Source organism: Melospiza georgiana, chromosome 15 (assembly GCF_028018845.1).
Source record: "Melospiza georgiana isolate bMelGeo1 chromosome 15, bMelGeo1.pri, whole genome shotgun sequence".
NCBI classification, from domain to species: Eukaryota; Metazoa; Chordata; class Aves; order Passeriformes; family Passerellidae; genus Melospiza; species Melospiza georgiana.
In genome coordinates, this window is record NC_080444.1 from 1340964 (window position 1) to 1357244 (window position 16281).

Genomic DNA, 16281 nt, shown 5'->3' on the forward strand with positions numbered 1-16281 from the left:
TATTTCTAATTACTGAACGCGGGATACCCACCTCCCCGCTGCCCCAGGGGGAAGCCGTCCCGTTGGAAAGGCTGCATTAAAGCCGTGTTCAGCCCGGGGAATGCAGGGATCGGGGATTTGCATCCCGCAGGGGGCGGTGTTGGATTGTCCGAGCCGGGTCCCCGCTCGGTGCCAGGAGCTGAGCCCCTCCGGAGAGGGACAAACATTGCACAACCACCCCAGGCTCCCGGCCACATGTTACATTTACTCCTCTCGACAGCTTCTTTTGGTCTTCACAGTGAAGAAACCAAAGCTGGACAAATCAAATCAAGGAAAGGAAAAATAATTTCCATTTTCTGGAGGTCACAGAAAGTTCAGGTTCTTCACCAGAATTAAACATTTGCACACAAGTCTCAGTGGAATCAAATGGTTGTGCTTCCCAAAGAACATTTTGAAAGGAAATTGTGAAATAGGCAATTAAAGGCTATTTAATCACAACTATAAATTAAAGTTTTACTACATCCGCTTTTTAGGCTGACTTGTTGGAGGAACAGTGATGGATTCTTATTAATTTGAAATATCCATTCTCTTTGTGTCTTGGCTGAAGTGCTATAAAGACTATGGGAATTGCTAGACAGGGAGCAAGTTCTTCACAGCTCAAGCCAATGTGTTCTGTTGTAAGAAATTCCCACTAACAGCCCCAGATTTCCTTTCCCTGTCTCCTTCCACTTATGTGGCACTGGAATTTTAGCTATTCTGGGAAAAAAGCCACCTCATAGATCAGACCTGAGTAAAAATGCAATGTAATTTTCTGCTTTAACCCAGGCAGGACAGCAGAGGGGTGCAGGGGGAGCTGTCCTTGTCATCGTGACATAAATTGGCATCACAGCCCTGTTTTCTCCCTAGGGACACTGGGTTTATCTCCTCAGATTAATTAAAACCCAGCAGACAAACCTGGTTTATCCCCTCACTTTAATTCAAACCCAAGCAGAAAAACCTGGTTTATTCCTTCAGTTTAATTCACACCCAAGCAGGTAAACCTGGTTTATTCCTTCAGTTTAATTCACACCCAAGCAGGTAAACCTGGTTTATCCCCTCAGTTTAGTTCCCATCCAAGCAGGCAAACCTGGTTTATCCCTCAGTTTAATTCCAACCCAGGCAGACAAACCTGTTGTCCTGGGATTGTTAAATCTGATAGTGGAACTGCAACCTTGCAGTCCCCCAAAAACCACAGTGGGTGCAAGCATTTCATGGACCCAGGGTGGTGTGTGTCCCCATTCTGAGTGTTTCTCTCTCCCTCCCCAGGTGCAGAGCTGTCTGTGGGCTCCATTCCTGCCCTCTGGGATGTGGAGCCAGGGAGGAGCTGGGAGAAGGTGAGCAACCCCTGTGGAATGAATCCAGCCAGAATCCCTGTATTCCCTGGGGATGAGGACACTGCATGTGAGCACACCCACAATTCCATCCCGTAACTGCTGGGATTATCTCCTGTGCTGGGCAATTTTCTGCTCGTTTGTCTGAGGTGAAAGTCAAGCACACAGACCCAGAGCACACAGCTCAGCTGCTGAATTGAAAGTTGCTATTTTGACACTTCCCAGACTGGAACTGTACTTTGTAATACCAATGTCCTCTCTCTCCTCTCTCCATCACTTTTGTAAAGATAACGGGAAGCTGCATTTCCAAAGAGCCAAGGATGCAGGATGCTCTCCAGCTCCAGCCTCATTCAGCTGGATTGATTTTAGCATAACTCTCCTCACAAATGAGCAGCGCATTGAGAGCTGAGTGCACTGAAGCCTAATGGGTTTCATTTCTGTACAGCTGGGCTGTGACAAAGCTCCTGAGCCGTTCCAGCTGTGCCTCTGCACTGAGTGGCTCTGGAGCAGCCCCTCCTCAGCAGCTTAACCTGGGAAATTCAGCGTTTTATGAACACCTTGGGTGTTAAATGGCGGCAATTAATTTAGAGAGGCAAATCTGTTTGCCCACAGAGTGGGTTCATCAGACAGTCTGTGAATGAGCATAAAATTATGCCACCATGTGCCACTGCATGTTCTGCTTGGCAAACTCAGTTTGGCTGTAATAAAAAATGGGCTTGTCCCTCAAGGCCTTATGATTGTGCCCTGGCCCAAATAGTTTTTCCTTTAAAGGAAAACATTGCATCAAAAGAAGGACTAACATAAGGAAAAGGGTGATTTGTACAGCCTCATGCCTTGCTAAAGTTTCATATTTTAAGGTGGCATAGCAGACTTTGTCATCTGTAATCTTTGCAGTCCCTCCTTAAGATCCATGTGGAGTTTTCCCCCAATTTTCAAACTGACAAAGAGATCCTGGTGAAGGAACTCCTGTAACTAATTCCTGATGGAAGGGTTACGAGTATTGGCGATGAGGGAAGCTACAGTGGCAAATTTAGTGGCTGTGAATGTTTTATTTTGTAGTGAGAATCCTGATGAGGGATCGTGGCTGAATTCCAGCCCCATGGTAACAGGAACAAGTGTTTCAATTGTTGAGAAATTACTTTAATCATTGTTTTCCATCTGTAAAGTGCAAGTGTACAGCAATGTATGGAACAATTGGGAATTATGGGCACAGCCAAGGACAACCTGGAGAGGAATGACCTCAGTGCATTCCTCATTGCTCCATCCATCCATCCATCATCCATCCATCCTCCATCCATCCCTCATCCATCCATCCGTCCATCCATCCATCCATCCATCCATCCATCCATCCACCCATCCATCCATCCATCCATCCATCCATCCCTCATCCATCCATCCATCCATCCATCCATCCATCCATCCATCCATCATCCATCCATCCATCCATCCATCCATCCATCCATCCATCCATCCATCATCCATCCATCCATCCATCCATCCATCCATCCATCCATCATCCATCCATCCATCCATCCATCCATCCATCCATCCATCCATCCACCCATCCATCCATCATCCATCCCTCCCCACCCCATTTCACCCTCTCTCCACACAGCTCTCTCTGGCTGTTCAGCTCTCCCAGGCCACCTGAGGAGTCCCTTGTGCCCTTCCCTGGGCATTGCACCCTCCCTGCCCTCAGTAGTTTCTCTGGGAATTACCGGGGATCTGGGCAGTCCCTGCTGCTGGGCACTGCTGTGGCACGAAGCCTCCTGTCCTCTCTGTCCCCCCTGTCCCCCTGTCCGTCTCCTGAGAGCAGCAGGGCCCAGGCGTGGGCAGGGCAGTGCCCGGAGCGCCCGTTGCCGCTGGCTCCCCGCGGGCAGTGCCCGCTCAGGGCGTGCCCGGGGGCTCCTGCCCGGGCCCGGGGCCGTGCCCGTTGCGCTCGGGCAGCAGCTGGAAGGTGAAGAACTGGCAGTGGCCCCGGTGGCCGTCGCGGGCCGGGCTGAGCAGCGAGCTGCAGTTCCTGCACTGGGGCAGCGCGCACAGCTCCAGCTGCGGCTGGCTGATCCTGCTCACGTAGCCGGGGCTGGGCGACGCCGAGGACAACGTTCTCTGGCTGCCGCTCAGGAAGCTGCCGCTGTCCTCCAGCGAGTCCCTGCGCGCCCCATGCTCCAGCGAGCAGCGGTTCCACGGGCGGTAGCTGTAGGGCCACCAGCCCAGCTGCTTGCGCCGGTGGCACTGGCACCTCAGGATCTGGATGAAGGCCCTCTTGAACTCCTTGCTGGAGCAGGGGTAGATGATGGGGTTCAAGCAGCTGTTGAAGTAGCCAAGCCAAAAAATCACCTTGAAGATCGTTTCAGGGGGCTTCAGAGCCGAAAACAGGGATCCTGTGCAGGGGAAACAAGCAGAGAATATGTGAGATAAGGGGCTGGTCTGCCCTTAGGAAGGGAACGTGTTCATCAGATCACTGTTACAATCTGGGCTTTAAAACTCTCTTATGCACGTTGCTTTCAGTGTTGGTCTTCTGGTACTGAAATGTTATTTTTAAAGCTGATAAGGAAATGTTTCCCATTTGAAAATTAAAAGAGGACATCATTGATAAAGGGTAAAAAATAAGAAGTAGTCCTGTTTATAGGCCCACACCTGCTGCGGGAACATCTCCTGATCCCAGGGACAGACCAAACCTCCCTTACCTAGGCTATTGCATGAGGCACACAAGGAATAAGGCTGTGCCTTCTTCAAAGAGCTTTCAAAGGTCATTTTAAAACAAAAGTGTTCCCAGGCCCATCAAAGAACATTTCCAAAAACACCTTAAAACTTCTAATGCATCCTCTGGCAGCTCCTGAACACCTCTCCATTTATCCAGATTACTGTGAGAGTTCAAACCTCCCGAAACCTGAAGCTAATTGGGGAACTTCCCACATCTCAGACATTCATAAAAATGGTGTAACCCAAACCAAGAGGTCATTCTGTGAACACTTCCCCTTCCCTTCACAACCAAACAATTTCCCTGTTGAGGCTGCCCAAATGAAAAGCTCACACTGGGGAATCCACTTCCTGTACTTTCAGTGGTGATTGATCAGCTAAATTTAGCAAATGGGGCTGGAGAAAAGAATGGAAGAGGGTTTTATGGCAAACAGAGCTGGATCTGTTATCCCTCTGGGAAAACACCTCTGTGTCTGCCCCAAGTGACCAAGGAGTGGGGATCCGGGAGAGAATTGCTCTGTCAGGAGCTGGGGTTGGGTTTGCAGAGCCTTTCAAACAGAAGCTGACAGCCCAGCCTGGCTGGGAAGGAACCTTTTCCTCCGGAGTGGTTTCGGATTAGCTGGGCTGTGAAAGCAGCTGAGTCAGTGGTGGCTGTCAGGAGGGGAGGGATGTGATTCTGGGCACTGTTCCCATCTCACAGCCACGCAGAGGTCGTGCCTGGGGCCTCTGAACTATGCAAGAGCACTTCCTCTGCTGCTGGGTAACAGCTCTGGGGTGCCAGCACAGCCAGCACAGCGTGTGTGGGGCCAGGGCTGGGCTGCACTCCCTGCACGGAGGGTCCTTACAGACAGATCCCAGATTTTACCCTGGCAGGGTTGGGGAATGGTGCCAGGGCTGGTTCTGCCCTGCACAAAGGGTCCTGTGCAGCCAGATCCCAGATTTCATCCTGGCAGGGTTTGGGAATGGTGCCAGGGCTGGCTCTGCCCTGGAGCTGAGGAACTCAGGGTTAAACGGAGAGTTTAAAGGGATTTCCTCAGGACTCAGGGTTTTACAGGATCCTGCAGTGTGAGCCCCTGTCCCTCAGGGCTGCTGGCAGTGATCTGTAGGGTTTGGCAAAGCCTTTTCTGTGCAGCTGCTGCAGATCCTGCAGGTCCTGCAGGTCCTGCAGGTCCTGCTCCATCCTGATGGATGCTGCAGGAATTACAGAGCACAATGTGTCAAACTGCAGAGAAACCATGAAATGCATTTGAAAAGTTTCCAGCATGCACCAAATCACTGCAGATCCCAAAACTCCTGGATGTCTCAGGTGAAGGATTCAGTGACAATTCCTGGGATCCCGTGGAATGAGCCATTACATTCTTATAAAGCTCTGGGAAAAGCTGATCTAAGTTTATAACTGCAGCCAGGATGAGGAGGATGCTGCTGAATCTTCTCCGTGCTCAGCTGCAAAACCTTTGCAGGGTTTATTTTGTAAGTGATAATCGCTGATATTTCCCTTCAGTTTATGGAAAAGAGAAGCTCTGTGGCTTTACAAAATAGCTACAAAGCATCATAATGTACAAGGAACTTTTTGGAGCTCACACTGATAAATTTCTTAAATTGTTTTCTGGAATTGCTTTAAAATAGAAATGATTTTTAGCTCTTAAAGTCCAGCAAACCTTATGAAGTGGCTCAGGAGTCTCTGTTTTTCCTCCACAGAATCCACAGAGGTGGATTGAAAGGTCTGCTTTTGTCTGATACTGTAACAGCTGAAAATCTGTAAAACATTCCTCTACCAAATTGAAATATTTTTAGTCAGATTAAATGTGGACAGAGAAAATGCTATAAATAAAACAAGCAAATAAATAAATAAATGAATAAGGAATTTTACAGGCCAGATGAAATGAGTGAAAGTCTACTGATGAAAACTGGGAGCCAATGCAGATAAATGAGCTGTGCCTCTTTCATCTCTGTCACACAAGAATTTACTCCTGAATTTCTCAGTTTCAAAACCTTTCTGTTATTGTAGCTAAATGCTGATCTTTAATTTTGTTTATTTGTTTTAGTTAACTACAATGTCTTCTATTTAGCTGCACTAACCTGTCAGGAGCAAACAAGTGTGGGCAGTTTTGGTGCCTTGATAAAATGCTAAATAAAGGGTGCTGGACATACCTGAACACCAGGCTGATATTTCCTGCTCTAATCTCCAATCACTTCCCCACTGCAGCCTGATAAGGAGATTAAATACTGCCCTGTGCTGAATTAAATTGCTCTTTAAAATGCCTGGAAAATTTGCCTGTGGTTGTCTCCTCAGTGATTTATTCCCTGTGGGGTGGCCAGAGGGATTTCCCTGCTCCAAGTGATTGCTCTCCTGGTGTTTAACAACCTCACTCTGTGTATTTTCTGCTCACTTTTATTTCCTGGCAGTAACCCTGTGATTCATTAATCACAGCACCACAATCTCCCTCCCACTGCACCACTGACACCAACAAGATTTTGCAAAGCACAAGTAGAAAACAGAAAATATTTCAGAAAATCAGCCAGATCAGTTTGGAGGGATCAGATTTTTTTGCCCACAGTCCCCAGGCTTGATGTAGCTGTTGGGCTTTGAGATACACTGAGCCAGTATCATAAAAAGGAATTAAGAAGTATTTTATTTAGAGAGAACTTATTTAATTTAGGCTCTGACTGGTTCTTTATAATGAATGTTTTATTACAGAGAAAGTCAGTCAAGTCTCCTCAATGAAATTAGGGAACACTGTGGGAAACAATTTGCCATATTAATTCTGCTCACATTTCTGCACAATATGGAGGCAGAGCAGCACTGAGACATTGAAATTCAGAGTCCACTGGAGTCAGGGAAGTCCTTGAAACCCTTTGAAAAGGCTCATAAGGACTTCAGTGGACCTGGGGAAAGTCCTTAAAATATCAGGGTGGGCAGCAGCAAAATCTTCTGGAATGGCTTAATTGTTGCACCCTTAATTAAGGAAAACTCTTCACTGAAGGAAGTTTTAATTAAACATTCATTATTAATGCATTGTGGGTTTGATATCAATTAAGTGTAATAAATTACTCATAGAATTATCAGCTCTGCTCAGAATTTGGTATTAGATTAGATAATAACTGGGAAGGAGTACTGTGGATTCCCTGGATTTAAGGACAGTCACTAGGGATGAATTTGGGGCTGTCAGGTCCTGTTTTCTGTGCCTTACAAAGGAATTGCATTTCACAATCTTGTAAATCCAGTTTTGCTGAGATGAAAACACACCTAGTGGGGAGTGTGTTGAGCTCCTTTCCAGTTTCCTGGAACAAATTCAACATCTGGATTTATTGCAATGCAATGGTGCAGCAGAGTCATGTAAGGGCTTTGCTGTGTGCCACTGGATATTCCAGCTGGGAAACTGGGGATCCTGCATGCCTTTGTCATTGTCTGAAGATTAAAGAGCCACAAGACATGAAACTGCTTCTCTCTACTGATAACAGGTTGAAAATGAAGTGTTTCCAAACCTCCTTGTTTGCACACCATAAAATAGAAAGGGAGAATTGGTAATTAGTGATTGGTAAAGGTTCCCTTGCAAGGCAACCCAAGGGCCAATCTTCTGTCAGAGATTCCATTTTGGTGCAGATTGGAGCCATTCTGAGTGGAGTTAAATCTGAGCTCTTCAAGAGAAAATCCCAAGGTTTTAAAAACTGCTCTGGTGAGGGAAGGCATTGCAAAACACCAAATGGTGACAGCTGAGTCCTGAGACAGGGAACACAGGAAACTTCCCCAACACCAACCCCCGTCTCCATCTGTCCCCCAGAAATGAGCCTTGCTGTGCAAGGAATCTGCTTTATGGTGGAGCTTTCCCAGGGAAAAGGGGTTGATCAGGTCTGTGCTGTGAAACCAGCAGGAAACTTTCCAGGCTGGGAACCTCCGTGTTCCCCCAGGTTCCTGCAGGAGCCACAGCCCCTGGGAGCTGCTGAAGGCTGAGCTACCTCCCCTGTGTGCACAGGCAGCACAATCCTCCCTGCAGGAGCAGTAATCTGCCCTGAGAGAGCTCTTGTGAGTTCAGAATGTGCTGAAAGGATGGGGTTGCCTTTTGTTCAAGCTTCCTGCAGCCCTTCACACCACGGGCTCAGCCAAGTCAGTGTGCCAAGGTTTTAGAGCTAATTGGATTTCTAAAGCTCCTGATTCCTTCCCTTCCAGCATCCAGTGTTTGTTTACATTCCCCTGGACTTATTTAATATAGGAAAAAACCCCAAACAGTAGACGTTTACAAACAGTAGATGATGAAGGGGAGAGGATGGTTATAAAACTAAGGGTTGGTCAAGCTGGGAGGCTGCTGGAGAAGAGGATTAGGATAACAGGGAAAACAGCTGGAAAACAGTGAAAAACGATCTTGAGAAACACAGAGAGCATCCAAAATAAGCAGAATCAAATTCAATAAGGAAAATGAAAGGGAAACTGGATGAAATGAAATATAAATAACAATGGGTAGCATACAAATCTGATGGGGCTCCAAGTCTGGCAGCTGTCATTCTCAGGGTAGTGATAGGTACCTCATGAATATCCTGGAATCATGGAATGATTTGGTTTAAAGGGACCTTAAAGCTCATCCAGTCCCACCCTCTGCCATGGTCAGGGACACTTTCCACCATCCCAGGTTTATGTCCTGGGACTGACAACCTGTAGCAAATGCCTCATACTTCAGATGAGCAAATCACTGCAGTGAGAACAGCATGAACTTCATTCACAATGACTCAAATTTGAGAGCTTTTGAAAGGCTCTGAAAATAGAAACTTATCTGGAGTGGCCAAAATAAAACCAGGGCTTCAAGGAGTACAGATAGGCATGAGATGTTTTCCTGAGCCCCAGAGCTGCTCCACCTCCCTGCATTACAAGCAGTTGCAGGGCACAGCAGCCACATTGGATTCCTGAAGGGACAGTGCCTTGGGTTTAAACACAGAATTGCTGCCCTGGGCACCACCTCTCAGCCCAGCCCAGCTTTGTGACTTACACCACTGAGAGAACTCACGTGTGTTTAAACTGTGCTGCCCTCAGACAAATGGGATAAACCAAGATCAGTTTTGGTCAGAATCTCGTTCAGTCTCTAAAGCTGGCAGTGCACAGGGACACAAACACTGCATTATTGTTGTTATTAGTTAGTCCAAAAGAGTTACAGACTCCAGCAGCTCCTGACCAGACAGCTCAGGAGCCAAGATTATCCTTGTTTTGCAAGGGATTAGCTGATTGAGGGAGTCTAGAAAAGCTAATCTGGGTCTGCTGACATTTCATGTATTGTACTTTAATATCTGCAATGACTGAACATACTGTGGTGTTTTCTCTCCTCCTGGTTCTGCGTGACAGCTGAGCCAATCTGTCCTGCCATGGCTGGCAGGAGACAGCTCCAGCATGGAGCTGAGCACGGTGACAGAGGTGCTGGGTGAATTCCAGCACAGGTTTTGTCTCTGGCCCCTCAGAGTTGGGCGGTTCTTGCTTTCCAGTTCCTGGGGCTCACCTGGAACCTCAATAAAACAGCTCCAAACCTTGCAGTGGGTGATGCAGGATTGTTTTAGTAAAGATGTGGAAATCTCCTGGCTCTTTGGTCCTGGGTCACCCTGAGACCCTGAGCTCTGGCCTCAGGTGCTTTAGGAACACCTGGATTTGTGTCCCTTTCCTCAGTGCTGCTCCTCCAGCCTGAGCAGCTCCTCAAGTGTTTGCAAACCCCCCACATCCAACTGCCCTGCTAAAAGCAACATTTCCTCTGAGACTCCCTTCCCTCCTGCTTTGATTTCCTCTCACTGCATCAGTCCTGACATTTTTCCCTTGGATCTCTCTGCCCTCCTGGCCCAGGAGCTGCTGCCATCCCTGGGGCTGAAGAGTCAGCACAGCCCTGGGTGATTTCTCTGTGGTTTTTTCTGCATTGCTCTGTATATTTATTTCTGTGACACTGACCACTGTAGGATTTCCCTTTTTTCCTCTGACAAACAAATCCAAAGCCTGCAGAGGAATTACCCAGGAATTTGTGCAATTTCCCCTCCTTTGATAACAACTTTGTCCTAAACCCCAGACGTGTGTGAGTGACTGGTAACTGATCCCCTTTGCAAAGGCAAGGCTTAAACCAGGGCTTAAGGGAGGCTGTTTCAGTAGGAAAAGAAATCATCCCAAAGTGATCTGCTGCTCCCCACGTGCCAAAACACTCTGTGCTGGTCAGTAAGTGCCCCCAGATGTTTGATTGTCCAGTTCCTGAACTTTGCACCAGGACTGACCTGCCAGATTGCCACATCTCATTAATTTATCTGAATTCTGTAACTATTAACTCGAGGTCATCAATTGGAGAGAGCTGGACTGCTCAGGGAGGGGCAGAGGAGGTAAATGAGATGAGGATAAGCCAGGCCTAAAGCGAGCAGAGACAGAGCCCAGTGGCACTGCCAGCACCAGACCTAAAGCCTGGGAGGGTTTCCCATGGAAACCAAGGGGCCTCATTTGGTATTTCGGAGGTTGGCCTGAGATAAAATAAATCTACATTCTGTACTTAAACAGCATTTTATTTTAGGAATAATTTCGTGTTGGCTGACCTTCAATGTGCAGAACATTTTATGTTATTTTTTATTACTTGCAGAGAGATTCCAAAAGCCTGATCCACACTCAGTCCCACCAGGTGTATCTTCATCCTGGGGCTCTTGGGACCTCTCCCATGTCAGTTCAGTTCCAAAGTTTTATTTTCCTTTGCAGGATCTGTGGGAGCAGGCTCTGCACTGGGCAGGGGATCCTGCTCTGATCTCCCCCGGGGTGGTGCAGCAGCCTGGGGAAGGGCCCTGGTTAAGTGCCTGGTGCGTTTTCCCTCAGGAAATGTCTGGGAGAGGACTGGGAGGTCTGCTCTGATATCTCAATTTACAGGAGTGACACAAAAGCTCTCCTTGCACAATCCATCATTTGGTGTTCATGTTTTAAACAAAGGTATTGACATAAAATTAGTCCCTCCATTGTTTAAAGGAGGGAGTTTTAATGAGTGTTACCTTAGTTCTGCAGGGCTCTAGCCTTTAAATAAAAATATCTCTTTTACTCATCATTTATCAGCAATGAATATTTAATGTAGTCCTGCTGCCTAAGGAGGAATTTGTATGAAAGGGATGAAAAGAAACATTTATTTTAAAAATACCAAGATATTTACTCCTCGAAGCTGAGTCACTGAATTTATGGCCCAAGAAGTTGTCTCAAAGACACAAATGTATTTAGTTTATTTTTTGTGGTGAATCACAAACAATTTTGAGTGGCAGGGTGACTGGACAGGCAGGGGGCTTTTATAAATGTGCAGCCAGGATGTTCTGCAGCTCCATTGGTGTTTGGAAAGAAAATCCAATACAGGGATAAACCAAATTTCTCCCGCACTTCTCTCTGACCCCAGTTCTGCATCCCCAGGTGCTGAAGGTAGCACAGCTCAGTGCCCCAGACCTGACTGGGGGTAACTCAGTGCTGAGAATTCAATGCTGCTCAGCGCCTGTGCTGGCAAGGCTGCAATTCCAATCCACACTGGATTCAGAGATTTCCTTGGGATTTTTTGCTTGAAAAATGCTCTGGAAGCATTGATATAATTTCTTTTCATTTTCCCAAGCAAATCTGCCTGCTTTCAGCACCACAGCTGCTCCCAGGCACAGCTGCCACCTGATGGAGTAACTCTGGGCTGGAATATGAAACGGGGAGCTGTGGAATAAATTGAAATGCCAGACTGGAAGAAGAATAATTTTGCCTGGGAAACTCAAGGAATTGCTAAGAATACCAAGGAAACTCTGCTAGATCTAAGCAGATTTGTTCAGACCTGGGGCTGTGCTGCTGCAGAAATAACATTTACCAGCTTGGCAGATGTTCTGTGCTTGGATCCACAGAAATCCAGAGCTGCTTTGCCAACACCCTCCTGCAGAGCCTTGGAGTTACTGGGGGGAACAGGGAGCGGAGAAACAGAAACAGAAACAGCCAGGATGCAGATGTGAGGCTGTGATTTGGGTCACTGGGGCAAACAGGAGCTGTGGGAAGGAGAAGCTGAGGGAGAAGCCTGTCCTGGCAGGAAGGGCAGCTGGACAGTCCAGGGACCAGGGGAGAGCTTGGAAAACATCAGCACCTTTTGGATTCTGCAGCTGGCCTATCCCAGGAATTGATTTCATACCACTGGGTGCTCTAAAGGGTTTTTCAATAGCATTTCACTGATTTTGTGTTTTCAAGACACAAAGCAAGAGATTCCTGCTATGAGGAGTGCAGCTCACTTAGGAATTCTTCCCCCTGTGCTGCAGTTGAGAGCAGCTGCACTGTGCATGTCAGGAACTGACTTTTCCCACCTGTCCTAGTGAGCAATGCTTGAATCATGCCTGACATCCTCAATTGGCTCTGCACTGAGAGGGTTTATCCCTTGTGCACTGATACACAGAGATAAAAATACAGGGGTTGGACAGTGCTGCATCATAAATTTAAAAAGAAAAACCAGGGGACAAGGGATAAACCCAGCGTATTCCTAGGCAGCAAAACCAAGGGAAAACACCACTGTGGAATGCATTTGGGTCCTGTGTGGGGTGATGTGGATTCTCTCTGTCCTCCTTTTCCTGACAGAGGGTTTCTGACAGAAACAGGGCTCCCATTGGCTCTGGGGCCCCTCCCTGGGCTGGGCTCCTCAGCTCTGGTTTGTCCCCCAGCACTGGCTTTGTCCCCATCATTGGATTTGTCCCCCAGCACTGGCTTTCTCCCCCAGCTCTGGCTTTGTCCCCAGCTTTGGGTTTGTCCCCAGCACTGCCTTTGTCCCCAGCCCCTGAGCCAGCCCTGGTGCTGTGCTGGAGGCTCCAGCCTGTCCCCCACTGCTGCCTTGGCACAGCTTACACAGGAGATAGATAAAATCGTGTCCTGGCAAGCAATCAATTCTCCCTCAGGTGGTTTAACAGCCTCTCACTAAACCTCCCATGGAGCCCAGGAGATCTGAAGTCACTCCTCAGAGGGGAAGCTGACGGCTGAGTTATTGAGTGTCAGTAACTGGGAGCTGCTCCGTGGCTCCCTTTGCTCCTGCCCCGTGTCTGTGGTTTTGCTGGGCTGGGTGAGGGGGTCAGTCCTGGCTCCTGCCACCCACCCACACCAGCTGCTGTGTTCACAGCTGCTTTTTTTTCCTCCAATAACTCAAAATCAAGGAGGGCATCTGCCTTATCAGGGGATCATGACCTACTGCTACTAATCTCATATGGTGAAATACATTTCTGTCCACAGCTGGGTATTTTTGCTTGTTTTATGTTATAAACTTCCTCTAAGAGCCAGCACAAGGACTTAAATTTCAGTAGCCAAAGAGAACTTTACTCATGGTTTTCCTTCTGTCTGGAATTTTTCACATCCTTAATGTGACCTTTATGCAAGTTTTGAGTCATAAAGATTTTAAAATTCAGTATAAGAAGCTAGAGATGACCAGGTTGCCCTGCAGTAGCTGAAGCAGTAAAGATTCTTAATAATACACAGAGATAATAGTTTTATAATACTCCACCAGGACCAGGCTGCTGAACTCTGTTCAGTTTTCTACAACAATCTCTATAAATATTCGCTTACTACTCAATCAGAAATGTTTTGGTTGGGTAACTAAGTAAACACAAATACAGAACATTAATAAAGGCTTTTTCTCTCCTTTCTCTATCCACCTCTTTCCATAATTAGGCTGCCAGATTGTCACAGAGAAATGAATTTTGGACAGATATTTCTGAGAGCTCAGTAATTGAATATCTCGAGATACTCCCCTTCAGAGGTTGTGCTAATATTAAAAACAACACAAGAACATTTCACAGCTTTGGGCACTCTGAGCAATGTGTTAAGGCTATGCCAATGCTTGAACAGTATTTTAAAGCTGAAAGGGAACAAAGTGGCTGCCAAAAGCTCCCATGGCAGTGTCCAAAATGAGAACTGGTGACCCCAACGAGCACCTTCCTTGGGATCTGTGGATTCTCCTTTGCTTTTGGGATTTGATCAGTAATGTTTGAACTCACAACTAGAACTTTTCAGCTTCCCAAAGCTCAGGGGGGTTTTGCCCCTCACAATTAACTGAGTTCATTTCCAGTGAGGGAACCTTAAAATGCCATAATCCAACTGTGTTATATCCCAAACCTGGGGCAAACCTGACCCGAACCCCCAACATTGCAGGGCTGCAGCTCTCTGGTCTCACCTAGGATTTGGAGTAAAGCATTTTGGTAATGTTTCTGACACCTAATTCAATTCAAATGAGCAACACAAAGGGGGATTTAAGATATGAACCCTTGAGAGATTGTGCCCTGGGGTGACACAGGCCCTGAGGACTGCGGGTGAGCAGCTTTGTGCACACTTCCCAAAGTTCCAGCCTGACTCTTTGCACACCGGGAGTTCCCTTCCTTTCATGCCTTCCTTTCATCTGCTCACTGCAGCTCTCCCAACAGAATCTGCTCCTCATCCCTCTGATTCCTTTCCAAGATATTTCCATGGGATCCAGCCAGCCCACCCCAACCCCTGCCCTCGCATCCCCAACTCACCCAGTGGCAGGACAATGAAGAAGGGGAGCCAGCACAGGATGAACATGCCAACCACGATTCCCAACGTCTTGGCTGCCTTCTTTTCTCTGGAGAACTTTAAAAGTTTGAAAGCTAAGGAGTTCCTGGGGTTGTGGCCCTTGGACTTGGTGTTGTTCAAGGCGTCCTCGTGGACGTGCTTGTAGTGAATCCGTAGGGTCAGCTCCTTGGAGTTGGACATCTCCTTCATCACCCCAGCTTCCAGGTTCCTCGTAGTCCTCTTGGCCACGATGTAGACCCGGCAGTACATGACGAGGATGACGATTAAGGGGATGTAAAAGGAGCCCAGGGAGGAGAAGAGGGCATAGAAGGGCTCCTCGGTGATGCGGCACTCCCTGTCGTCCTGCGGGGCCGGCTCCTTCCAGCCCAGCAGGGGCCCGATGGAAATCACCATGGACAGGACCCAGACGGCCAGGAGAGCCAGAATCGCCCTTCTCCTGGTGACCAGCGTGGGGTACTGCAGGGAGTACCGCACCCCGATGTATCTGTCGATGGAAATGGCACACAGGCTCAGAATAGAGGCTGTGCAGCACAGCACATCCACTGCTGCCCAGATGTCGCAGAATATCCTCCCCAAAACCCAGTAGCCCAGCACTTCCAGCGTGGCAGAGAACGGCAGGACAGTGAAACTCAGCAGCAGGTCTGCTATGGCCAGGTTAACGATGAAATAGTTCGTGGGGATTCTTAAGTGTCTGTTGCAAGCCACTGAGAGAATGACCAGGATATTACCTATGATAGCAAAGAGAATAAAGGCACCGAGGATCAGCCCCACAATGATCGCCCTGCTGGTGGCCAGGGCCGGTGAATCCAGGTCGCTTCCTGTCTCGTTGGAGTTGTTTGCAGAAAAATTGCCATAATTTAGTGCAGAGCCTTTGAAATATCCCGGTACTGATGTATTGGATGTATCGCCAAAGTAGATATTCATCTTAAAATTCATCCTCCATAGCAAGCTGGGGTCGCGTCCCTCGGCGAGTCAGCTCAAAGTCATCTCTGGACTCGCGAAGTGGCTGCAGAGCCGCGGGCAGTGCGAGCAGGGGAATTCATGGTCCCGGGAGCCGCAGCCCGGCACGGAGAGCCCGCCCGGCCCGGACACTGCCCGGGGCAGCGCAGCCACCGCACGGGGCTGATCCGGGCACCGCAGTCACCGCGCCCGCACGGGGCTGCCCCGCGCTCCGTCACTGCCCGGCGGGGCCGCTGCCGGCGGCAGCAGCAGAGCAGCAGCAGAGCAGCAGCAGAGCAGGAGAACAGCAGGAGAACAGCAGCGGAGAGGCAGCAGAGCAGCAGAGCAGCAGCAGAGAGGCAGCAGAGCAGCAGCAGAGAGGCAGCAGAGCAGCAGCAGAGCAGCAATCGTGCCCGGAGCCGCGGGAGCTGCGCTGCTGCCGAGCCTGACACGGGGCGGGCTCTGCGCTGGCCCCGGAGCGGCCGCGCCGGAGGCGGAGGGACCGAGGGACACGGGGACAGAGGGACCGGGGGAGAGAGGGACTGAGGGACTGAGGGACTGAGGGACTGAGGGACTGAGAGACCAGGGGACAGAGGGACCGAGGGACCGAGGAACAGAGGAACAGGGGACGGAGCGATAGAAGAACCGAGGGACAGAGGGATGGCCCCGGGTCCCTGCGCGGCTCCGCCGTGCGGGGCCAGTGCGGTGACCCTGCGGTGGCGGTGCGGTGGCTGGGCTGTGACAGTGCGGTGGCGGTGGCGGTGCGGGGAC

General features: G+C 48.8%; 1 protein-coding gene across 1 annotated transcript; it reads right to left on the reverse strand.

The window, feature by feature from the left end:
* Positions 1 to 3236: 3236 nt before the first annotated feature.
* ADRA1B (adrenoceptor alpha 1B) lies at positions 3237 to 15546 on the reverse strand. The gene is made up of 2 exons (XM_058035084.1): positions 14535 to 15546; positions 3237 to 3733 (listed from the first exon to the last, which is right to left on the reverse strand). The coding sequence occupies exons 1-2, from the start codon at positions 15505 to 15507 to the stop codon at positions 3237 to 3239; spliced, it is 1470 nt and encodes a 489-aa protein (XP_057891067.1). The 5' UTR covers positions 15508 to 15546.
* Positions 15547 to 16281: the final 735 nt, after the last annotated feature.

What these genes read in the sequence shown, in the direction of transcription:
- ADRA1B (XM_058035084.1), bottom strand. Translation starts at nt 15,507, where the DNA reads ATGAATTTTAAGATGAATATCTACTTTGGCGATACATCCAATACATCA. An exon ending in CTTCATTGTCCTGCCACTGG is followed by an intron (nt 3,734 to 14,534) that starts GTGAGTTGGGGA and finishes TCCCCTGCACAG; the next exon opens with GATCCCTGTTTTCGGCTCTG.